The 22,051-nt window shown below is 39.5% G+C and overlaps 2 protein-coding genes across 2 annotated transcripts in view; both read right to left on the bottom strand.

Moving 5' to 3' along the window:
- The window catches only part of LOC133551704 (four and a half LIM domains protein 1-like), a 39,205-nt gene extending 32,329 nt beyond the window's left edge, over window positions 1–6,876 (bottom strand). Inside the window, exons 1-2 of the mRNA XM_061898689.1 lie at window positions 6,816–6,876; window positions 6,499–6,578 (exon numbers count right to left, since the gene is read on the bottom strand). The gene's annotated coding sequence lies outside the window, so the exon portion shown is untranslated. The remainder of the gene's footprint in view (window positions 1–6,498; window positions 6,579–6,815) is intronic.
- The window catches only part of LOC133551702 (sodium/hydrogen exchanger 6-like), a 28,202-nt gene continuing 12,649 nt past the window's right edge, over window positions 6,499–22,051 (bottom strand). The window contains exons 8-17 of the mRNA XM_061898687.1: window positions 21,142–21,247; window positions 20,978–21,066; window positions 20,592–20,705; window positions 18,688–18,799; window positions 11,866–12,019; window positions 11,744–11,774; window positions 11,579–11,667; window positions 11,309–11,414; window positions 6,816–10,446; window positions 6,499–6,578 (exon numbers count right to left, since the gene is read on the bottom strand). Of these exons, the coding sequence (XP_061754671.1) occupies window positions 10,129–10,446; window positions 11,309–11,414; window positions 11,579–11,667; window positions 11,744–11,774; window positions 11,866–12,019; window positions 18,688–18,799; window positions 20,592–20,705; window positions 20,978–21,066; window positions 21,142–21,247 (1,119 nt within the window). The 3' untranslated portion in view covers window positions 6,499–6,578; window positions 6,816–10,128. The remainder of the gene's footprint in view (window positions 6,579–6,815; window positions 10,447–11,308; window positions 11,415–11,578; window positions 11,668–11,743; window positions 11,775–11,865; window positions 12,020–18,687; window positions 18,800–20,591; window positions 20,706–20,977; window positions 21,067–21,141; window positions 21,248–22,051) is intronic.

A 22,051-nucleotide genomic window follows, 5' to 3' on the forward strand; every position in this document is an offset into this window, starting at 1 on the left:
CTCAATGATGCTAAGAAAGGTAAGGAATCAGCCCAGGACTACACGGCAGGACTTGGTCAATGACCTGAAAAGACCTGGGACCACTGTTTCCATGGTCAATGTTGGTAATACACTAAGGCGTCATGGTTTGAAATCATGCATGGCACGGAAGGTTCCCCTGCTTAAACCAGCACATGTTAAGGCTCATCTTAAGTTTGCCGATGACCATTTGGATGATCCAATGGAGTCCTGGGAGGAAGTTTTGTGGACAGATGAGACCAAAATTGACCTTTTTGGTCATAATTCCACTATGCGTGTTTGGAGGAAGAAGAATGATCCAAAGAACACCATCCCTACTGTGAAGCATGGAGGGCGGTAGCATCATGCTTTGGGGGTGTTTTTCTGCTCATGGGACAGGATGACTGTACTGTATTAAGGAGAGGATGACTGCAGCCGAAAACCTCCTTCCCTCAGTCAGATCTTTGAAGATGAGTCGTGGCTGGATCTTCCAACATGACAATGACGCAAAGCACACAGCCAGGAAAACCAAGAAGTGGCTTCGTAAGAACCATATTAAGGTTCTGGAGTCGCCTAGCCAGTCTCAAGACCTAAATCCAATGGAAAACCTTTGGTGGGAGCTGAAAGTCTGTGTTACTCAGCGACAGCCCAGAAACCTGACTGATCTAGAGAAGATCTGTGTGGCGGAGTGGGCCAAAATCCCTCCTGCAGTCTGTGCAAACCTGGTGAAGAACTACAGGAAACGTTTGACCTCTGTAATTGCAAACAAAGGTTACTCTACTAAATATTAATATTGGTGTTCAAATACTTATTTTCAGCTTTATCACACAAATAAATTGTTAAAAAACCATAGATTGGGATTTCTGGATTTTTCTTTTTAGGTTATCTCTCATACAGTGGACATGCACCTACCATGAACATTTCAGCCCCCTCCATGATTTTTAAGTGGGAGTACTTGCAAAATAGCAGGGTGTTGAAATACTTATTTTCTTTACTGTAAACATATATATATAAATATTTACATATGCTTATTATAATATGCATCATATTAATATGTATATATAATGTAATATTTATATATACACACATTATATACAGTATATATATTTATATATAGACAGGTATACTGTATATAGATATATATGTAAACTTTATACATATATATCTTTATATTGTAAAGATATATATATATACACATCTATACAAACCTCATTTCCATATGAGTTGGAAAATTGTGTTAGATGTATATATAAATAGAATACAATGATTTGCAAATCATTTTCAACCCATATTCAGTTGAATATGCTACAAACACAACATATTTGAAGCTGATAAACATTTTTTTTTTTGCAAATAATCATTAACTTTAGAATTTTATGCCAGCAACACATGACAAAGAAGTTGGGAAAGGTGGCAATAAATACTGATAAAGTTGAGGAATGCTCATCAAACACTTATTTGAAACATCCCACACGTGTGCAGGCTAATTGATAACAGGTGGCATATATATATATATATATATATATATATATATATATATATATATATATATATACACACACACCGTATATATATATATATATATATATATATATATATATATATATATATATATATATATATATATATATATATAGGCGCCAGCGCACCCCGCGACCCCGAAAGGGAATAAACGGTAGAAAATGGATGGATGGATATATATATATATATATATATATATATATATATATATATATATATATATATATATATGTGTGTGTGTGTGTGTGTGTGTGTGTATGGGCTACATTTTTCTAATTTTACTTAATGCAGCTGAGATAGGCTCACGCACCCACTGTGACCCGAAAAGGGACAAGCGGTAAAAAATGGATGGATGGGGATATATTTATATACTGACTATAAATGTTGTACTTTGCAAGAGCAACAACAAATAACAAATACTGCTTGCTACTCACACCTTTACAACAACAATAACTATTACAGAATATTTGAACCTGAGCCACATGTTTGGTTCAACATTTCTGCTCCACATAAAACATTAAGATCATTTGTTTTATTTGGCACGAGACAGACACATTCCAGGGAGCGGGATAGTGCTGTATTGGACAAAAGCTTCATTGTCTCTCTCTCTCTCTCTCTCTCACACTCTTGGCTAAGATTTGAGGACTTCAACAGGTGAATGACCAATGTCCTCTACTATTCATGATAGCGTGGTATTTAAGTAAATAGATGATTTTATGGGATCTATAGTTTGGCTTTTAGGCTACAAACTGCACAACCTAACTCCTCCTAACGCCTTGCCGCCAACGAAAAAACGGCAAGTACAAAAACATCATCTCCTTTCAAGCAGGGAGATGATTTATCATCAGTTTAACAGTTAAACCAGAAGCTGGCAGAGAAGGCACACAAATCATAAATCAAAAGCAGCTTTTTTTGGATAGGATTTTGGTGAAGTCTGCAAAACAACTTTAGTGATCCGTGGCAAAGGTTTTTTTTAGTTTTCTCATGAAGTTTGTTTACCCTTTGCTACGGGGCCGCACAGTAACATTAAATAATATACAAACCACGGCATTTTGTCTCCAACTTACAATAACTTTGGCCTGTCCTACTAACCAATAACCAAGCTTGTTTATTGACATATCATAAAACTCCCCATAAGAAGTTGCCATTTGTTATATTTGTGTTACATCGGACAATGCAAACTAACGGACATCCAACCATCCATCCATTTTCTACCGCTTGTCCCTTTTGGGGTTGCAGGGGGTGCTGGAGCCTATCTCAGCTGCATTCGGGCGGAAGGCGGAGTACACCCTGGACAAGTCGCCACCACATCGCAGGGCCAACACAGATAGACAGACAACATTCACACTCACATTCACACACTCGGGATAATTTAGTGTTGCCAATCAACCTATCCCCAGGTGCATGTTTTTGGAGGTGGGAGGAAGCCGGAGTACCTGGAGGGAACCCACGCATTCACGGGGAGAACTTGCAAACCCCAAACAGAAAGATACCGAGCCCGGGATTGAACCCAGGACCTTCATATAATGAGGCACATATATCAAAATGGATACATGGATGATACAGCAGAGGATTGGGAGAATGTCATGTGGTCAGATGAAACCAAAATAGAACTTTTTGGTATAAACTCAACTCGTCGTGTTTGGAAGAAGAAGAATACTGAGTTGCATCCCAAGGACACCATAACTACTGTGAAGCATGGGGGTGGAAACATCATGCTTTGGGGCTGTTTTTCTGCTGAGGGGACAGGACGATTGATCCGTGTTAAGGAAAGAATGAATGGGGCCATGTATCGTGAGATTTTGAGTCAAAACCTCCTTCCATAAGTGAGAGCTTTGAACGGTTGACCAGATACTTATTTTCTACCATAATTTACGAATACATTCTTTAAAATTCCAACAATGTGAATTCCTGGATTTTTTTTTAAACATTCTGTCTCTCACAGTTGAAGTGTACCTATGCTGAAAATTACAGACCTCTGTCATCATTTTAAGTGGGAGAACTTACACAATCGGTGGCTGACTAAATACTTTTTTGCCCCACTGTACAATGAGGCCCATACAAAGTTAAGTAAGACAGCACCAACATCAGGCATAAACAGTAGAATAAAATAAAATGGAGACCCATATAAAACAGCATGTTGCTGCATGAGCTCAACTCAAGACGTAAAGAATAAAGTCACAAGAGTAGTTAAAGTGCTATAGTGCAAGTGTGTGCTAAATTGTTCCATAAAATAAGTATGCTAATGGAAGAAAATACACATCTCCTTTGGTCTAATAAGTTAAAGCGCTATTATTGCACATATGCCTATTGCACACGTAGTTTGCATTCACAGATGTGTTTACGCATAACAAATTCACCATTAAAGCAAACATAAGTGTATATATGTATGAAATATTGCATAAATATGTCTGGAGAACTTTTTAAAATTGAAATCCATTGGGACTAATGGCAAGTAGCACGTGTAACGCACCAGATACATTTACCAAGGAATAAGCCTACATGCTAGCGAAAATGTGTGATAAACAAGTCTTTGGGGGGCTTTTTTGCAAAGGCACACAGGCCAGGACTCCGACTAATTCAGCGTTATGGTGAGTTGCACTTTTTATGCACTTATATTTACTGCCACACATGGAGGGTCGGTCCGTAAAAATTACACCTACATTAAAACAGTCCCTGGTGCAAAAAAGGTTAAGGACCCCAAATGACCTTTATGGCTGAGTGAAAAAAACATTTGCAAAGCTCTTTCAAAATGTACAACAAAGCTTGTTTTCTTCACTAGGAAAGTCTTACTGTTGCATCATAAAACCTGTTCTATTTCAAAGTTGCATCAAAAGTATGAAATTACAGGTGAAAATACAGGCTTCCAAACAAAAGCCTGTTTCAATTCAAATTAATTATAAAAGTCAAGTGGTGCAACTGGAAATACTGCAACTAAATGGAGTAAATGTTATTTAAAAGTTTTAAGATTAAATTTTACATGTGTTAAATATTTTACCTGCTTATAACAAAGTACAAATTAAATACATTATACTCTTAAAACAGCAGTGTCCATAGTGCAGCCTATTTGCACACCGCGGAAACCCCCCCCCCCAAAAAAACCTATGTGTTAAATATATTATACACTAACAATAAAATAGAAATAATAAATACATTATGCACTTTAAAACAGGGGTGTCAAAAGTGCTGCTCGGGGGCCATTTGCGTACTATAGCTATTGTTTCTGTTATTATAACAAAAAGTTCAAGTTAAATGTGTTGTATAAAATAAAAATTAAATACATCATACACTTAAAGACCTACTGAAATGAGATTTTCTTATTTCAACGGGGATAGCAGGTCCATTCTATGTGTCATACTTGATCATTTCGAGATATTGCCATATTTTTGCTGAAAGGATTTAGTAGAGAACATCGACGATAAAGTTCGCAACTTTTGGTCGCTAATAAAAAAAGCCTTGCCTGTACCGGAATTCGCAGACGGTGACGTCACCCGTGTGAGGGCTCCTCACATCTTCACATTGTTTATAATGGGAGCCTCCAACAAAAAGAGCTATTCGGACCGAGAAAACAACAATTTCCCCATTAATTTGAGCGAAGATGAAAGATTCGTTGCTGAGGATATTGATAGCGAAGGACTAGAAAAAAATAATAATAAAGTTTAAAAAAAAAAAAGGCGATTGCATTTTGAGCGATTCAGATGTAATTAGACACATTTACTAGGATAATTCTGGAAGATCCCTTATCTGCTTATTGTTTTATAGTGTTTTAGTGAGATTTCAAAGATTGTATAGACATACCTCGAGGTCGGATGGCTGCGGTGAACACGCAGTGTCTCAGAGAGAAGCCGAGGAGCCAAGCTCACAGCTGCCTTTTTTGACATGACAGCTGCTGCAGGGCAACGAATAATCCATTGATGTCTCCGGTAAGATATATATCACAATTTCCCCATCCAAAAACATGCTGGTTGACGTAGAGAAAACATGTTCGCTTGACCGCTCCGCTTCACAACAAACAAAGAAACGCCGGCTGTGTCTCGGTGCTAAAGACAGCTGCAATCCACCGCTTTCCACCAACAGCATTGTTCTTTATAGTCTCCATTATTAAATGAACAAATTGCAAAAGATTCAGCAACACAGATGTCCAAAATACTGTGTAATTAAGCGATTAAAGCAGACGACTTTTAGCTGTGTGTGGTGCAGCGCTAATATTTTCTTACAGTCCGTGACGTCACGCGTACGCGTCATCATTCCGCGACGTTTTCAACAAGAAACTCGCGGGAAATTCAAAATTGCAATTTAGTAAACTAAAAGGGCCGTATTGGCATGTGTTGCAACGTTAATATTTCATCATTGATATATAAACTGTCAGACTACGTGGTCGGTAGTGGTGGGTTTCAGTAGGCCTTTAAAACATACACAAATAAAATTATCAAGTTTTTTTCCTGGACACCCAAGCTTTTAAGTCCAATTTATTTACATATGATGGTGAAACAAAATATGTTTTGTTTTCCTTTTTTTGTCAACTCATTAACGAAAGTCGGTCACCTTTTGACACAAATTGTGCTATTTATTAAATGGTTTAACTTGTGCTGGAAAAACTTCCTACTTATGGTGCAAGAACTTGAGTGGGCTTTGTTTGGCCTTGGACGTTCATAATTGGTTAAAATGTGGCCTGTAACCAAAGGGCCTCGGGTTTGACTCTCACAATACAGGGACTTTTGGGAGTGAATGAGTGCATTGATTTTTTTTTTTTTTTTAAGTACAACATTATGCTATAGCTACTGCAAAAACATCTGCCAATGCTATGTTGTACCTACTGTACAGCCTTCAATAATAAATTGCTGTAGAGGAATGTTAATTGACTTTTGTGTGCATTTTCTTGGCCTCGGTGAATGGAGAGGAAACTTGCTAAATGGAAACAGATTGTAAGACTTCTAAAAGTTAAACACACACACTCATACACATGTGCAGATTACTTACAGAGACAACGCCCCATGCAACAATTTGTAAGGCTTGTTTCCTCTTAGGGATATCAAAAAGCTGGTTTTGCGAGGGGGGATCTGTGAGAAATGACAAGATATGTTAGATCATAGCCATCATGGAGAAGCACACAGTATTGCAAACATGGGGGTACTGCACACATGGTACAGCCTTATAGTATTTCATATTAATTACAATAGCCACACATTTTGCGTGACACATGGATATCCCAAAGCATGCAAATCAGCACCGAGAAACTTTTTCTCAAAGCCCGTCACGAAGTGTTTTTTTTTTTTGTGTGTGTCCTCCATCCTTACCGGTTGAGAGTCGACTCCCGTGCCCGGGAATGTTCGTCCCTCGTCGGGCGTCAGGAAGCAGCGGTCCTCGTTCCTATCGTTGACCCTTCATAAACACGTCTGAGTCAGTCTGCGTCTGCTGGAAACACACCACAAAAGCGCACACCGGAAGCGGCTTCAAAATAAAAGGCAGGGAGGAAGGAAAACTTAAAAAAATAAAACTTAGGAAATCTGGAGTCTTTTAAATGTATTTTTGGTGCACTTGCAAGATGTTTGACAAGACAAAAAATAAGCACACATCAGGAGGGAATGAGTCATTCAAATGTAATATTTGAAATAATAAAACAAACATTTCTTTCATTTTGGTTTCTTACAAGTGGGTATTTTGTTTTAATATACATATTTAGTCATTGAAGGATATAAGAAAAGTACCAAATAAATAAGTTTCTTCAAACAATTCACACAATACAAATGTATATGATGACCAGAAAATCACGGTTAATTAAATTGAGAACACTGCTTAGAAGTCATCAAGACAAACATTTATAACAATTTGTTAGTAGTTGGTATGAAAAGAAAATATGTCAAAACACAGCAGAGGATGAACTGAAACCACATAGTCATATTTACATTACAGTCAGTACACAATTGGACATGTTGTCATTTCCATAATCAGAGCATGTAGTCCTATTTTTTTCTTTTAAAGGATGATGTGACTCCACAAATCTACACCAAGGATTTCGATTTCCTGGAGGCACTTGAAATTCACAACAGTGGAGCCCTCACCCCGACCACACAGCAGCTTACGCGAGTAGCCTCTTTCACACCGGCTTTTAGGGCACCTGCTTCTGAGGTATAGTAGACAGCCCGAAACGGCGACAAGGTCTGGCGTTTACTCACCAGTGCCTTTTCTACAGAACCAAGTGAAGGACAAGTGTTGTAGATGCAAGACGCAGTACCTGGATGTTGCACTCTACACGCAGGGGTCAAACTCAAGTGGTTGCATCTCAGCAAGTGCCCTACAGTGTCAAGTCTCTTGCACCCAGGACTAAGGGGTGCACTCTGTAAACTTATCTGTCAGCATTTGCGTTTAAAAATATGGGAAACCTATTGGGAAAATGGGTTAAAAAAATAGGGATTTTCAATTTCATTATAAATCGTAGTTAAATAAATTTTAGAAAAAAAAACAACAAAAAAAAAACAAGTTTGAGACCGGGCTTGGACTTATTTGCATTTTATTACAAGACACACTAACCACATTGCTATCCATTTTGTCACCTGTCCTCAGTGAGTACGTGGCACATTCAATAGCTGTATCCACATTGCCATGACAGTCTTAAAATTGCGCCATCTGCTGGATTTAAAAAGTCTACATTGGACCCGCAAGTCAAATAAAGTCAGTGCCGCTATAGACGCCCATGTATTGATGGACAGCAAAGCTCAAGATGTTACGCTGTGTTTATTCGCTTCTGCTCCTCTAGAAAGACAAAAAAAAACAGATGCGCCACATCTCGGAAAAGTCTGCGCTATTTTACTACACAGTGGAGGTGCAACACCGCGGTGGGGATTAGCGTAAGTAGAGACTTTCCGTAGCAGCGCTGTTCAACAGCCGTTACGCATTCAAACAAGCCCTGTTTTGGCTAAGATATTAGCAGGAAAATTCCCAGGTTGTGTTTGTCCCAGTTATTCCGTGTTTACACGCATTACACCAAAAGATGGCGCCACGTCATTATCCGTTGCTGTGTGAAAAGCGGGGTGGTTGTGTATAAAAGGCACAGGCGGGCCTCAGATTTTGCAGGATCGCTGTGTGAAAGAGGCTTTCATGTACGTTCTCGCTACATTACACAAAAGATTGTTTTTCCCTACATAGACACACGTGACAAACCCCTTCGCACAGGACGAGATGCTCACGGTGCCTTTCCGGGGAAATAAAAGTGCGTAAGAACAGCCTTTCGCCACAGAGTCTCGCCACAATTCCACGAAACCAATAAATAAATAAATAAATCAAGACATAAATGAACCGCTTGGTGCTACTTGTGCTCAAATGCTCAGGGAAGCAATTTCATTGAAAAACAGTTGGGATTTCAGTAGAAGGTGCACTTGATCGACAGTACCTGACCTTGGACATGGCGCCTTCACGTTCAATTTTACGCCAACAAAGCCCTCCTCCCGCTCCTGTCGACGGTAGATGTTAGTAGACGAGAGATGGCGAAAGTGGCAGATTATTCCATTCATTACATAAAAAACAAAAAAAACAAATACGACTGCTATAATTATGAGAGCGTAATTGATTTTGTACATCAATGTTTCCCACTCAACAGCTAATTGGCATAATTGGTCAATGCCGCATGTTCGGGTCATTTTTATGGATGCTGTGGTAGCAAAAATCATGAGAAGCAACGCATGCGATTAAAAAAATGTTTGGATGGATAAAATGGATGTTTGGTATGTTAGCTATTCTTTACTTGCAATATTATTTCAGAATTGTTCAAAATAAAACTCATACAGTTAGCAAGTTCTGTGCAAATAATGTAAGAGTAAAAAAATATTCCTGAATGATATTCTGACAATAAAATTTGGGTCAGAATATTTTTTTAAATACGCTAACAAATAATAAACGGCATAATTTAGTGTGAATGATCTGATTTTAAAAATGATATGATCCGATTTTAAAAGTGAATTATTTTACAGCACCACCAGCACTAAAAGGATTTTCTTCCGGCACTTCTTTAAGCCGCCTGTGAGTGCTTTCAGAGCACCCGTTGCCCGTTGAGAAGAGCTATACATGCTTTCAAGTTAGTAAAGTGAATTGAATTCTATTTTAATAGCGCTTTTACTGTAGAGAATCAGAGCGCTTTACAATGTGAAACCCATTATCATTTCCAGTATGTTTAAAAGTCCCCGATAAAACAGAAAGTCGCTACATTTAGCGCTTTTTTGAAAAAGAAAATCTCGAGGTGTCTGATTATTCGCTAACCTGGCAACACTGATCCCTCCTGCTACATCGTCTTATTCTCTGGCAGACCAGGCATGTATGAGCTATGTTACAGAATTGTAAACGACAAGCTACATTCACACACATCCATCCATTTTCTGTCCTCTCGGGGCAGTCCCGTTATAATGTGTTTAAGCACGAGGGCGAGACAGGGTGGGCCGTTTCAAATAAATAAGTGTATGGGAAACACTGTACACATTCTTATTTTACTTGCAAAATGTTGATTTAGTATTTGTCAAATAGAAAAATATATTACGCTCCCATAAATATAGCCGGAACAAGCCTCATAACTTTTTCAAATCAACTTAGATTGAGTGACGCGAAGAAGCCGCACCCTTCTTACAGTCTGTGCCTGCGGGGTTCCGAGCGAGGCGGGGAGGGCGGCGGTGGCAGAGTGACGGTGGTCGGGGGATCGGCCTGGTCGTTCATGGGCAGCACCAAGCGGGTGCCCCTAATGGACACTTCGTGCTCGACCATGGCCAGCTCCTGATCCAGGCCCTCGTCAAACAGGCCGCCAGCCACCGTGCTGCCGGCGGTGCGCTTGACGGTGCCAGAGCCCGAACCGTCCGTGCTGACGGTGACGTCGGCGTACATGGAGCTTACGCTGGCGTCGTTCAGGATGAAGTCGGAGTCATCGTCGTGGAGCTGACCCTCGTTCTGGTGTGCAGGGAAAAAACCAACATGAATAGTCTGTCAATTTCAGTTATAGGAACAGAAAATTACAAAATAATGCACATTTTGATATACTTTGATTTTAGTAGCAAAAAAAACATGTTTCCTACTAATAACGCTTCTTTTTTACTGTGTTGTACATTTGATTTGTGTTACATATTATACAACAAATATGTTCACTGTACATGCATACGTACATATTTTTGAATAATATTACACTAAAATATCTCAAGATTCTTGGAAAATATGAAGAAAATTGCACAAATAATATGGATTAACATACATTTCCTGCATCGGTAAGTCACAACATTTTTCCTGCACCATCCCAAGTTACAGTACGTATATTATAACTATGAACAGATGGGACAATAAACATTTCCCAAAAACAATTTGTATATTGTTATTTGAATTTTGAGGACAAAATGTATGTTTTGAAAAAAAAGTTATGCACTGTGAATTGTTTGCGGATTCATAGTATTACAATTTTTTTTTACCTCTGTATAGTATATTTAGTATTACTTGTTCTGTAAAAAAATATTTGAAGATACTTTTTTTTAATAGAATATAGAAAAAGTTTTACAAATTTGGTGAATTGGTAAATTTGATTTTATACGATTTTTTAAACTTATCTTTAACTTTGATCAATTTCATTTGAGCAATTAACCCATCAATCTAACCATCTCCCAATCATGCAAATAGCTATCAGCTGTGAATATTCAAGCACATCCATACTAATCAATACAATTTAAAATATACTTAATAAATAGGCATTTAGGATGATTAATGTGTAAATCTGTAATGTGAAATATTGCTATTTGTATTATCTAATGTTGCTAGGTGTTCAAACCTCATACGCCTGCGGGCTTGTAAGGCATCGGGCCAGAGGACCACAGCAGGCAGGCAGAGTAGCAGTGAGAGGGGGGCCACTGTGCGTCAGGAGGGGTTTCAGGTAGCTGCACAAAAGAGTGTTAAGGATCTCTAATATTTAAAGATTGCAAAAACACTTTAGAAATTTTTGATAACAGGTCGTCCTCCTTCATGAACACTTAAGTTTTATGCATGTAAAGAGCACCCTCTAGTGTTGTAATCCTGCATCATCCTAACTGAAAAAGGATACTTGTGATCAAAGTTGTACCAAATCCTGAAGGGCCAAGCACTCTCATGCTTGGTGTTCCTCCTCTGTGATCCATCCATAATTCCAAAACTCTGTCAGGCAAAAAAGTTACAATGTTGTGTTCTTCATTTTGAAAAATAATTGTTTGGCTAAATCCCTGCTACTTACAGAGTGTTCTTGATCAGAGTCCACACCCACCCTGATGGAGTTGTTAAAAAAAAACAAAAAGGAAAGGCCAGTGAAAAAAAACAACAATCACAGACGGCGGGATTAAGTGGGCGGGCTCTTACGGAATGCTCATGAAGGACAGCATGGGCATGGTGCCGCCTCCGCAGAGCCACACGGTGAAGAAGACGATTAGCAGGGTGGTGGAGAACATCATCTGGCGAGCGTAGGTGGCTGTGTCTCGGATGGAGAGGGCAAACGTCATGGCCCCACGCAGACCTAAGGGGTGAGACAGACGCAGAGGGAATGTCTTTGGTCTATACACTGTAGTGTCTATATCACCTGGTAAAGTATACCATGTATGGTGTCAAGTACTGTGTAAGTACGTATGAAAAATATAAATACTAAAAGTGACAAAGAAATACATTCCACATCAATTTCATAAAATACATTAATATATTATTTTAACTATTAATCAAATTCAATCATTATACATGAATTATAATACATTTCAAATTAAAAATGTGAACACTGAACAGTTTAACTATTATTTTAATATATATGAAAGTTTATATTAAATATTATAATAAAAACATATTAGTTCTATACATCTTTAAGCAACTAAACCCTTATGTCTGATCACAATTTCTGACTTGAGCATTAAGTAAGGATGCACACTTAATCGAATTTTAATCGTGATCACATTTTTGGCAAAAATAGGCTCTGCTGCATTTCAAACCAAGCACGTTCGCGACCAATCGTCAGCCAACCACCAAGGGGCGAACAATAGACAGTGGACTTGGGAGAGCAAGGAAGAGTGACAAGAGCGGTTGAAGATCGATCCCGAAAATGTTGGGATCAATAAGTGCATTATTACATCGGTGCCCTTCCCTCCCGCAGAGTATTTTAAAGTTACCAACAGGCATGTATTTCAACCCCAAAACTTGCCTCATCGTTCTCTCAGCACTCTCGCTCGTTTCCGGAAACCCGGGCGGAAATGCTCCCTTGTGCATGAACCAACAACAAACGCCACAACGAGTTGCACAGCAAAGCTGCGTTGGTGTGCTCAGCCAAACAAATCGTCGAATTGCGAAGACATGTCAAGCATTAACACCTTCCATCTTTTCTCAACCGCCATCGTTTGCCTGCACTGTGGGCTGGTTGCTAACAGAGCAGTCCGCCAGCCACCGGTGGTTGCAAAGCCCCAATGAACAGCTACAAAAGCGGGGGTACCCTAAATACAGGCGCCTGTAACATCAACCATGCACCGAGGGACCTCCTATCCATCCACCTCTCAATAACCTGCCAACATAACAGACATAATATCGTTTGATTTGGCCAAAGACATATGTCCTAAAGGCCTACTGAAACCCACTACAACCCACCACGTAGTCTGATAGTTTATATATCAATGATGAAATATTAATAATGCAACACATGCCAATACGGCCTTTTTATTTTACTAAATTGCAATTTTAAATTTCCCGGGAGTTTCTTTTTGAAAACATCGCATAATGATGACGTGTATGCTTGACGTCACGGGCTGTTAGGAAATGTGAGCGCTGCGCGCGCACACACACACACAGCTAAAAGTCGTCTGCTTTAACCACATAATTACACAGTATTTTGGAGATCTGTGTTGCTGAATCCTTTGCAATTTTTTCAAATAATATTGGAGAAGTCAAAGTAGAAAGATGGAGTTGGGAAGCTTTAGCCTTCAGCCACACAAACACACGGTGATTCCCTGTTTAAAATTCACGGAGGTGAAACTTTACTATGGATCACACCGAACATGGATTCCTGACCGAATGTCAACCAGCAGGAAAATTGTGGTAAAAAGTCGCTTCTTACCGGAGATCAACTGAGCTCGTGCCGCCCATAAAGCTGCCGTCGACTTCCCTGAGACACTGCGCGTCAACAATCCCATGGACACACCCCTGCGACTATCAGGTACTGTTAAACTCACTAAAACACTAGCAACACAATAGAAAGATAAGGGATTTCCAAGAATTATCCTAGTAAATATGTCTAAAAACATCTGAATCCGTCCCAATGCAATCCTGTTTTTGTTTTTTCTTAACTTGTTTTTTTTTCTAGTCCGTCGCTATCGATATCCTCAAACACAAATCTTTCATCCTTGCTCAAATTAATGGGGAAATTGTCGTTTTCTCGGTCCGAATAGCTGTTTTTGTTGGAAGCTCACATTAAAAACAATGCGAAGATGTGAGGAGCCATCAACATGTGACGTCATCGTCTGCGACTTCCGGTAGAGGCAGGGCTTTTCTGTTAGCAAGCAAAAGTTGCAAACTTTATCGTGGATGTTTTCTACTAAATCCTTTCAACAAAAATATGGCAATATCGCGAAATGATCAAGTATGACACATAGAATGGACCCGCTATCCCCGTTTAAATAAGAAAATCTCATTTCAGTAGGCAAATATATACTGTGAGCAGTGCAATGAATGTCTTCCTTTGTATGTGTCGTACATTCGTACATCATCTTATTTTTTGTACTGTTCGCAATTTATGATCACACTCCACTATGACATATTTATTTTAGTTTGCCCTTTGTCTTTTGCACATTTTATTTAAATATTCATTATGTTTAAAGTTCATTTTTCAAGTGAAAGCCACGTTTAAATAACCCAACTCAAGCCAGACCCCTGTACTTCTCTGAGCTATGTGTGGAGCTCAGCGAACGACAAGGATCTGGTGAGTCAGGTTAACGTTTACATAATGTTTGTTTAAAATAGAAAGTGCAATAAAATATGTTTTAATTAACATCAAATAATCCTGATTTATATATTGATGAACATAATTGTGATTAATATTTTGGCCATAACTGTTCAGCCCCAGCATTAAGCTCAGGGTATCTGGAAAACTCCAATGGCCGGGTGTCGCGGCACTGGCAGAGACTTGGCCCTGTTTACAATGCACACCAAATCTGATTTTTTTGCCCTCAAGGGACACAGATCTGATGTTTTGCCACGCTCTATTAAACCCCAAAGGGAATAAGCGCTATCACACCGCGCCCACAATCCAAGATGGCAGCAATGTCGATTCTGTGTTCAGTGTGTTCTTACCTGAGGTCTGAGTTTTTGTGTTTTATGTATGAGATTTAAATAATTTTTAGTCTGAATGAGTGGTACTCTGCAAGATAAACAAATTCTCGGCAGAGTGGGATTTCTGGTGGATAGTTTCTCATCAAATGTCCCTGGATTGCCATAGACTTTGCCCTACCTATAATCCATCTGTTCAGGTAGCAGTAGCAGACAGCTAGCACCATCCGCCTGCCTGCTATCCTTCCACAATCGGCCTGCCTGCTGCTAGCCTTCCACCAACGGCCTGCCTTCTATCCTTCCACTATCGGCCTGCCTGTTAGCATTTCACCATCGGCCTGCCTGCTGATAGCCTTCCACCATCGGCAGGCCTGCTATCCTTCCACCATCGGCCTGCCTGTTGTTAGCCTTCCACCATCGGCCTGCCTGCTAGCCTTCCACCATCGGCCTGCCTGCTGCTAGCCTTGCACCATCGGCCTACTGCTTGCCTTCCACCATCGGCCTGCTGCTTGCCTTCCACCATCGGCCAGCTGCTTGCCTTCCACCATCAGCCTGCCTGCTCCTAGCCTTCCACCATCGGCCTGCTGCTTGCCTTCCACGATAAGCCTGCCTGCTGCTAGCCATCCACCATCGGCCTGCCTGCTTGCTTTCCACCATCAGCCTGCCTGCTTGCCATCCACCATCGGCCTTCTACTAGCCTTCCAGCATCGGCCTGCCTGCTGCTAGCCTTCCACCATCGGCCTGCTGTTTGCCTCCAGCCATTGGTTTCGTCTACGGGCTTCCACCCATCGGCCTTGGTTGCTAGCCTTCAGCCCTGTCTGCTAACATCTTCAAAATTGGTAAAACAAGTGGAACTTTTCCTCTACTATGTCACAAATCTTTATATTGTGTTTTATACTTGTGTGTGGTTTTACTGGTGTCCCAAATGGGTCTGGTCACACCCCCTCACAAGCTATGTTACTTCAAGATGACAACTTTGATAATTTGATATTTCATCATAGTGGCAGCTACAAAATAACCTCGGCTTTATCTCAGTTGAAGATTTCTGTGACTTTGGACAAAACAAAATGGCTGCATACTATGGTAGAGTCCATTCATTCTTATTGTTTCCTTGTTTGAGAGATCACGTCAACATTACTGCATCCTCCCCTATTATGAGCACTTACGTTCACAGATTAAAGACAGACTCAAAAGATGTTAACTTTAAGCGCAAATGTTTCGTTATATTATTGTTATTGCGCTCAGGAAATATTGAGACTAATCCAGGCCCTGATACACCTACACAATGTTTTAAAACTGCGGATTTTAAAACTAGATGTGGTCTTGGGATTATTCATATCAATGTTCGGAGTTTACTCCCTAAACTGGATATTATAAAAATCTGGATAAACTCAACAAATGCTGATATTGTAGTCTTATCTGAAACTTGGTTTAAACAATCTGTGCTTGATAAAGATATTTACATTCATGGCTATAATGTCTATCGTACTGACCGACAAAGAAAAGGTGGTGGAGTGGCCATATACATTAAGCAGAGGTTTGATGTTAAATTAGTGCTCTCTGAATCAGTAAGTAAAGAACTTGAACTGTTAGCACTTGAAATTGAATTAGCTAGAAATCACTACATTATGGAAGTGGAGTGTTATAGGCCTCCAGCTGCCCCTAGTAATTCCCTATCTACTCTTGTGAAGCTTCTGTCTCAACTGAAATACAATGAAATAGGGATGGTTGGTGATTTGACTCTTTGAAAGCACAGTGTGAATCTTTAAATTTAACACAATTAATTAACTCCCCTACCAGACCTAATCCTAAATGCCCTCAAAAAGCTACACTCATTGACTTAATTCTAACAAATATGCCCTTTATATTTGTTGCATCTGGTGTTTTTCCTAATGATGTGAGTGATCATTGTGTCATTGCAGTAGTGCGTGACACAAGGATTCCTAAAAGCAAGCCTCGACTTCTTGAAAAACGTAATATGAAATTATTTGAAACGCAAGCTTTTTTACTTGACTTGCATCTTTTTATTTGGGATAGAATTGCTCTTTTTGATAATGTTGAACTGGCCTGGAAATATTTTCACGAAAACGTCTTGAGTATAGTGAACAAACATGCCCCTTTCAGAAAATTTAGAGTTAAAGGACGTGACAGTCCGTGGTTTACATCGGATCTGTCAGATGTATTGCATGAGCGTAATGCTGCTTGGGCCAGGGCACGCAACCTTTTTACCTGTTATTGACTATGGAGATGTGTTATACATGAATGCTACTGCTGGTTGTCTCCACAAGCTGGATAGTGTGTACCACGGGTCACTGAGATTTATCACCAACTGCGCTCCCCTTACTCACCATTGTGTCTTATACTCAATGGTTAACTGGACATCTGTATGTGCTCAACGCCTCAATCAAAACAATTCTTTGTATCATTCCATCTCATCTATCTTGTCTTTTAACAAAAAAACAAGGAAGTCACAATCTGCGTTCAATGAATGTTCTTCAATTTGTCATCCCATAAGTAAGAACTGAACTGGGCAAGAAAGCATTTAGGTTTTCAGCACCGGAGGCTTGGAATATCCTACAATCGAATATTCAACTTCAAACCCTTGTTACATTGAATGAGTTTAAAGCTTGTGTGAAAGGATTGCAGTCTACCTTGTCTGTATGCACATGTGTGATGTGAGCAAGTTTTCATGTTGTAAATGTGATGTTTTAAGTATTGTTTACTGTTTTTATTGTAACCTTGCTGCTGCCCTCTAGGCCAAGTCTCCCTTGGAAAAGAGATCTTTGATCTCAATGGGATTATTACCTGGTTAAATAAAGGCTAAATGAAAAAAATAAAAATAAAATAAAGTGCTTCAAATCTGATCTTTTGGCATCAGATTCAGGCCACATCAGGAGGCAGTCCTGAATCCGATTAGAATCTGATCTTTTTAAATTTGACTTCAGTCCAAACACAATGTGACCTGAATGTGATTTTATTCATCAGCTTTGGGCGAGCTACGTCATTCATGTGCGCCGGAAAGACGCAGTCGCCAGCGGAAATTGATATTTCATCACAACATCTGGTTTCAATTTCTATTGCAAACGACCAAATTTTTGGTGCATCACTTGTCAATTGTGCGCAAATAACAGGTTGTATGTGATAAATGAATATATATTTTGATTCCAAAGGAATCTTTGAGGAAAGATTGGAATTTACACTATGGCGCATTTGCTTACATTCGAGTTGAAAAATAAAGCTTCCAAAAATCCATGGTGTTGTCAGTGTCTCCTCTATTTAAAGGCCATTGAAGGATTAGAACCCTCAAAAATATATTACACTATATACATCCATTAATACATTATATTACTTTAATTTACTTTTACGTAAAACACTTTTTTAAGGTGTCGTGAGTTTCTTTTTTTTTGTAAATGGTAAATGGGTTGTAATTGTGTAGCGCGGTTCTACCTTTTTTTAAGGAACTCAAAGCGCTTTGAGACAATTTCCACATTCACACACACACACATTCACACACTGATGGCGGGTGCTGCCATGCACGGCGCTAACCAGGACCCATCATTGTAGTAGTCGCGACTTCCCCCCACTCAACTTTATCGAACTGCGCACGCAATTGACGTCGAGGCCACATTGGGGCCTGGAATCCAATTTGGGTAACTTTGGCCTGCAGTGTAAACATAATCTATGTGGCATCACGCAAGACAGTTTTGAAACCCAAATTTTGGAGGTTCTACTGTAATCAATGTCAGTTAGCTCAAATAATTTATTTTTTGGTGTGAATCCAGGACGTTTTCCCCTCCTTATGTTGACATCGCAGTGATATTTTTCAACATTTTATCAGTTTTCCATTATAAAGGTGCACAAATATAGCCACTCCGAGTTTATTATTACCTGCAAACATCATCACGTGCTGGAAGTTGGAGCCAATTTTGTTCTTGCGGCCCAGGTTGAGCAGGAAAGACAATGGGTAGATGTTTGCCGCCCTGCCAAAAAACACCGCCATCTACAGTCATTAAGTCAAAGGAAAATGTGTACAGGAAATGCACAAGGAAGTAAGGGTAGAGAAACACCTGATAATGTGTGAACTTAAAGTCAGTGTGTTGACTTTAAGTACCATTAGAAGGAAAAACAAGTTGACTTTAAATGCTTAATTGTGTTTCATTGTATCCATTAAACCATATCCAATCGTGTTTACGATCTGCAAAGTATGTGAATCACCGTTTAAACATTGGCAACCCTTCTGCACTCTGACCAAAGTATCAGATCAGTCATAACGGAAATAAGCAATCACTTGGGAAAACGTGCTGTCTATCATTCACAATCTTTATATAAGAAATTAACACATAGGTTTTTCTTTTTTTATGCATTCTATGTCGTAAATAAATACATAAAAAGTCTGTTAACAATGTAGTTAATGGTGGCTCTCTATTTTGCTCACAAAACCCTCTAAAAATACTCTATAAACATATTGTGACCTGAATATTAATCACAAATGAGCAATGTTGTTATTATAAGCGCTAATGCAGAAAAACTACTGTTTAGCGGCGCAATGATACCAACAGCTAAGGAGCCCTCTGCTGCCTTTGCTGTGTGCAATATCCTGCTGCTCCCGCATCATCGCGTCTCGGCTCGTCAAAGTTATTCTAGATTATAGATCTGCAGGGACTTTTCTTTGTGGATCAAGATTAATGCTTCATCCAAACGGGAAGATATGGACATCATATCAATCGTCATCATATTAGGAGCAGACATTAATGAGTAGTAGTAAGTGATTGTTTCATCATGTTTGTAGTTTGTATTTTTTGTTTAGCACTTAGCAATACTGATACATGATGCTCAGTGTTTCACTAACGCTGGATGTATTTAGCAAAGCTTCTAAAACTTGTAGCTCATCTTCCATATCAACAATAGAAGATTTTGGGTCAAAATTTTTCCCGAGGTAATCGTTGTTGGCTCTCACAAAGACTGCACGATTTGCATTGTTGGTAGTAAGGGATCCGGGGTTCCTACCTCAATGTCACGTGATGACGTGTCTGGCTTCCTCATTATCCCTCAAAACTTCTCGAGAATCTCGGTGAGATTGATAGTATTGTGATCATATATATATTTACTCGCAAACCTTGGACGTCTTTAGATGTCATAAATACGACATATATGATAATATCTTTAATATAGAGACAAGTCGTTTTTCCACTCTACTGGTATTTTAAAGTAATGACCCAAATTGTATTGCATTAAAGGGGAACTGCACTTTTGGGGGGGAATTTTGCCTATCTTTCCCAATCATGCAAGTCAAGAACATACCGGTTTTGAATTGTATTTATTTTTTTGTCATGAAAAAGGAAGGTTTTTTGGGTTGGTGCACTAATTGTAAGAGAACCTTGTGTTTTTTTATGTTGATTTAATTAAAAAATAAAATAAAATAAAAAATAAAAACATTTATAAAAAAATATTCTGCAGCCCGGTTGGGGACCACTGCCTTAAATGACCAAAAAATGGTATCATGAATGTGCTTGTTACTACATCACAAATTTGTATGGAGGTTTTAGGATGGTTTGTTTAGAGCGCTCTATAGGCCGAATAGAGCAAATCACATTAACGCCATTGTTAGCTGACTTTTGCTACTGTTTAGTTACAAGTTAGAATGCTTAAAAAAATGAAAATATATGTGTGCTTGTTTCACATTAGAATTTTGAATAATATGCAAAATGTCAAAAAAGTGCAGTTCCCCTAAAAGTCAAATAATATATTAATGGGAATGAATCGCAGGTGATGTAGTTGCTCATGGAGGATACAAACGCGCCGATGATAAACAGAGGGTTGAAGACGTGTGACTGGAAAGAGAAGAGCGTCAGGCCCATGTAGGAGAAGATGAAGTTTTCCGCCAGAAAGTTCAGCAGCTCAAACAACTGTGATGTTGATGAAGCAGACAATAACAAGCAGGAGCATTCAGTATTTACACAAGTCCACATGTTGTTATGCAACAGTCTCATTCTAAAAAAAAAAAGTTTTCTTTAAACTTTCACACAAAACACCCCATCATGTACGTTTTTAAATGTTTGCAAATGCACTACAAATGAAAATAATAATAAATAACATGTTTTGTAAGTATTAACAGCTTTGTTGATGTACCTTTGAGTCTTTTTGAATATACATGTAATGCCAGAGAGGGGAGACTCACCTGTTTTGTTCGATCCTGTGAGTCCCGAGAGAGATTGTTGTAGGTGTAGTGTGCCTGGGTCATCCCGCAAAACAGCACAGCAACAACGCCTGCGTTCATCACATATTCACAGCATTGCCAGAGAGTTTACGCTAAATCAACATAATATGACGCAAATACGTCACCGGTAAAGCCGCACGCCTCAGCCAACAGGAAGGTGCTCCAGGACATGAGGAAAAAAAGCGCCGTCTCCAGCAAGGGAAAGTCCCTCAGCTTGGTGAACTTCGTCACGTGACGGAAAGTTAAAGAGAAAAAACTGACAAAGTACTTTTTTTTTCATAAAAAAACACACACGACTCAGTAGGGGGCAGAACTCTTCCATTTTGTGCTTTGTAAAACTTAACAGCAAATAGGCTGAAAGTTTCAGTTAGAATCAGAATTTCTTTGTGCGAACACAATAAAACAATAAATAATACAATACTTGAATATACTATTTTTTCATTACGTATGTTTTTAAAATATAAAAAAATACATGTAAGAGAGCTTCTCAATAAATTTGAATATTTTTGAAAGCTTCATTTATTTTTCCGATTGGAGCTGTGGCCGCAAGGTGGTTGGTGCCTGTCGTGGCGGTAATCCTAGGGATGCCGTCAAGAAAGAGTCCTAACGGGCTCTTTTGGCTTATAGGTCTCCGGAGGCAGCAGACAGGTACCGACAGTCAGAGTGGTGTGCGGCGTCAGCAGTCGCGGAGGCAAAAACTCGGACATGGGAAGAGTTTGGGTAAACCATGGAAAATGACTTACACACGGCTTAGAGGCGATTCTGGACCACCATCCACCGCCTCAGGAAGGGGAAGCAGTGCAATGTCAACACCGTGTATGGTAGGCATGGTGTTCTGCTGACCTCTACTGCGAATGTTGTGGGTCAGTTGAGGGAATACTTCCAAGACCTCCTCAATCCTATCAACACGTCTTCCTATGAGGAAGCAGTGCCTGGGGAATCTGTGATGGGCTCTCCTATTTCTGGGGATGAGGTTGCCGAGGTAGTTAAGAAGCTCCTCGGTGGCAAGGCCCTGGGTGTGGATGAGATCCGCCT

The sequence above is a fragment of the Nerophis ophidion genome, linkage group LG04 (genome assembly GCF_033978795.1).
Source record: "Nerophis ophidion isolate RoL-2023_Sa linkage group LG04, RoL_Noph_v1.0, whole genome shotgun sequence".
In the NCBI taxonomy this organism is placed as follows: domain Eukaryota; kingdom Metazoa; phylum Chordata; class Actinopteri; order Syngnathiformes; family Syngnathidae; genus Nerophis; species Nerophis ophidion.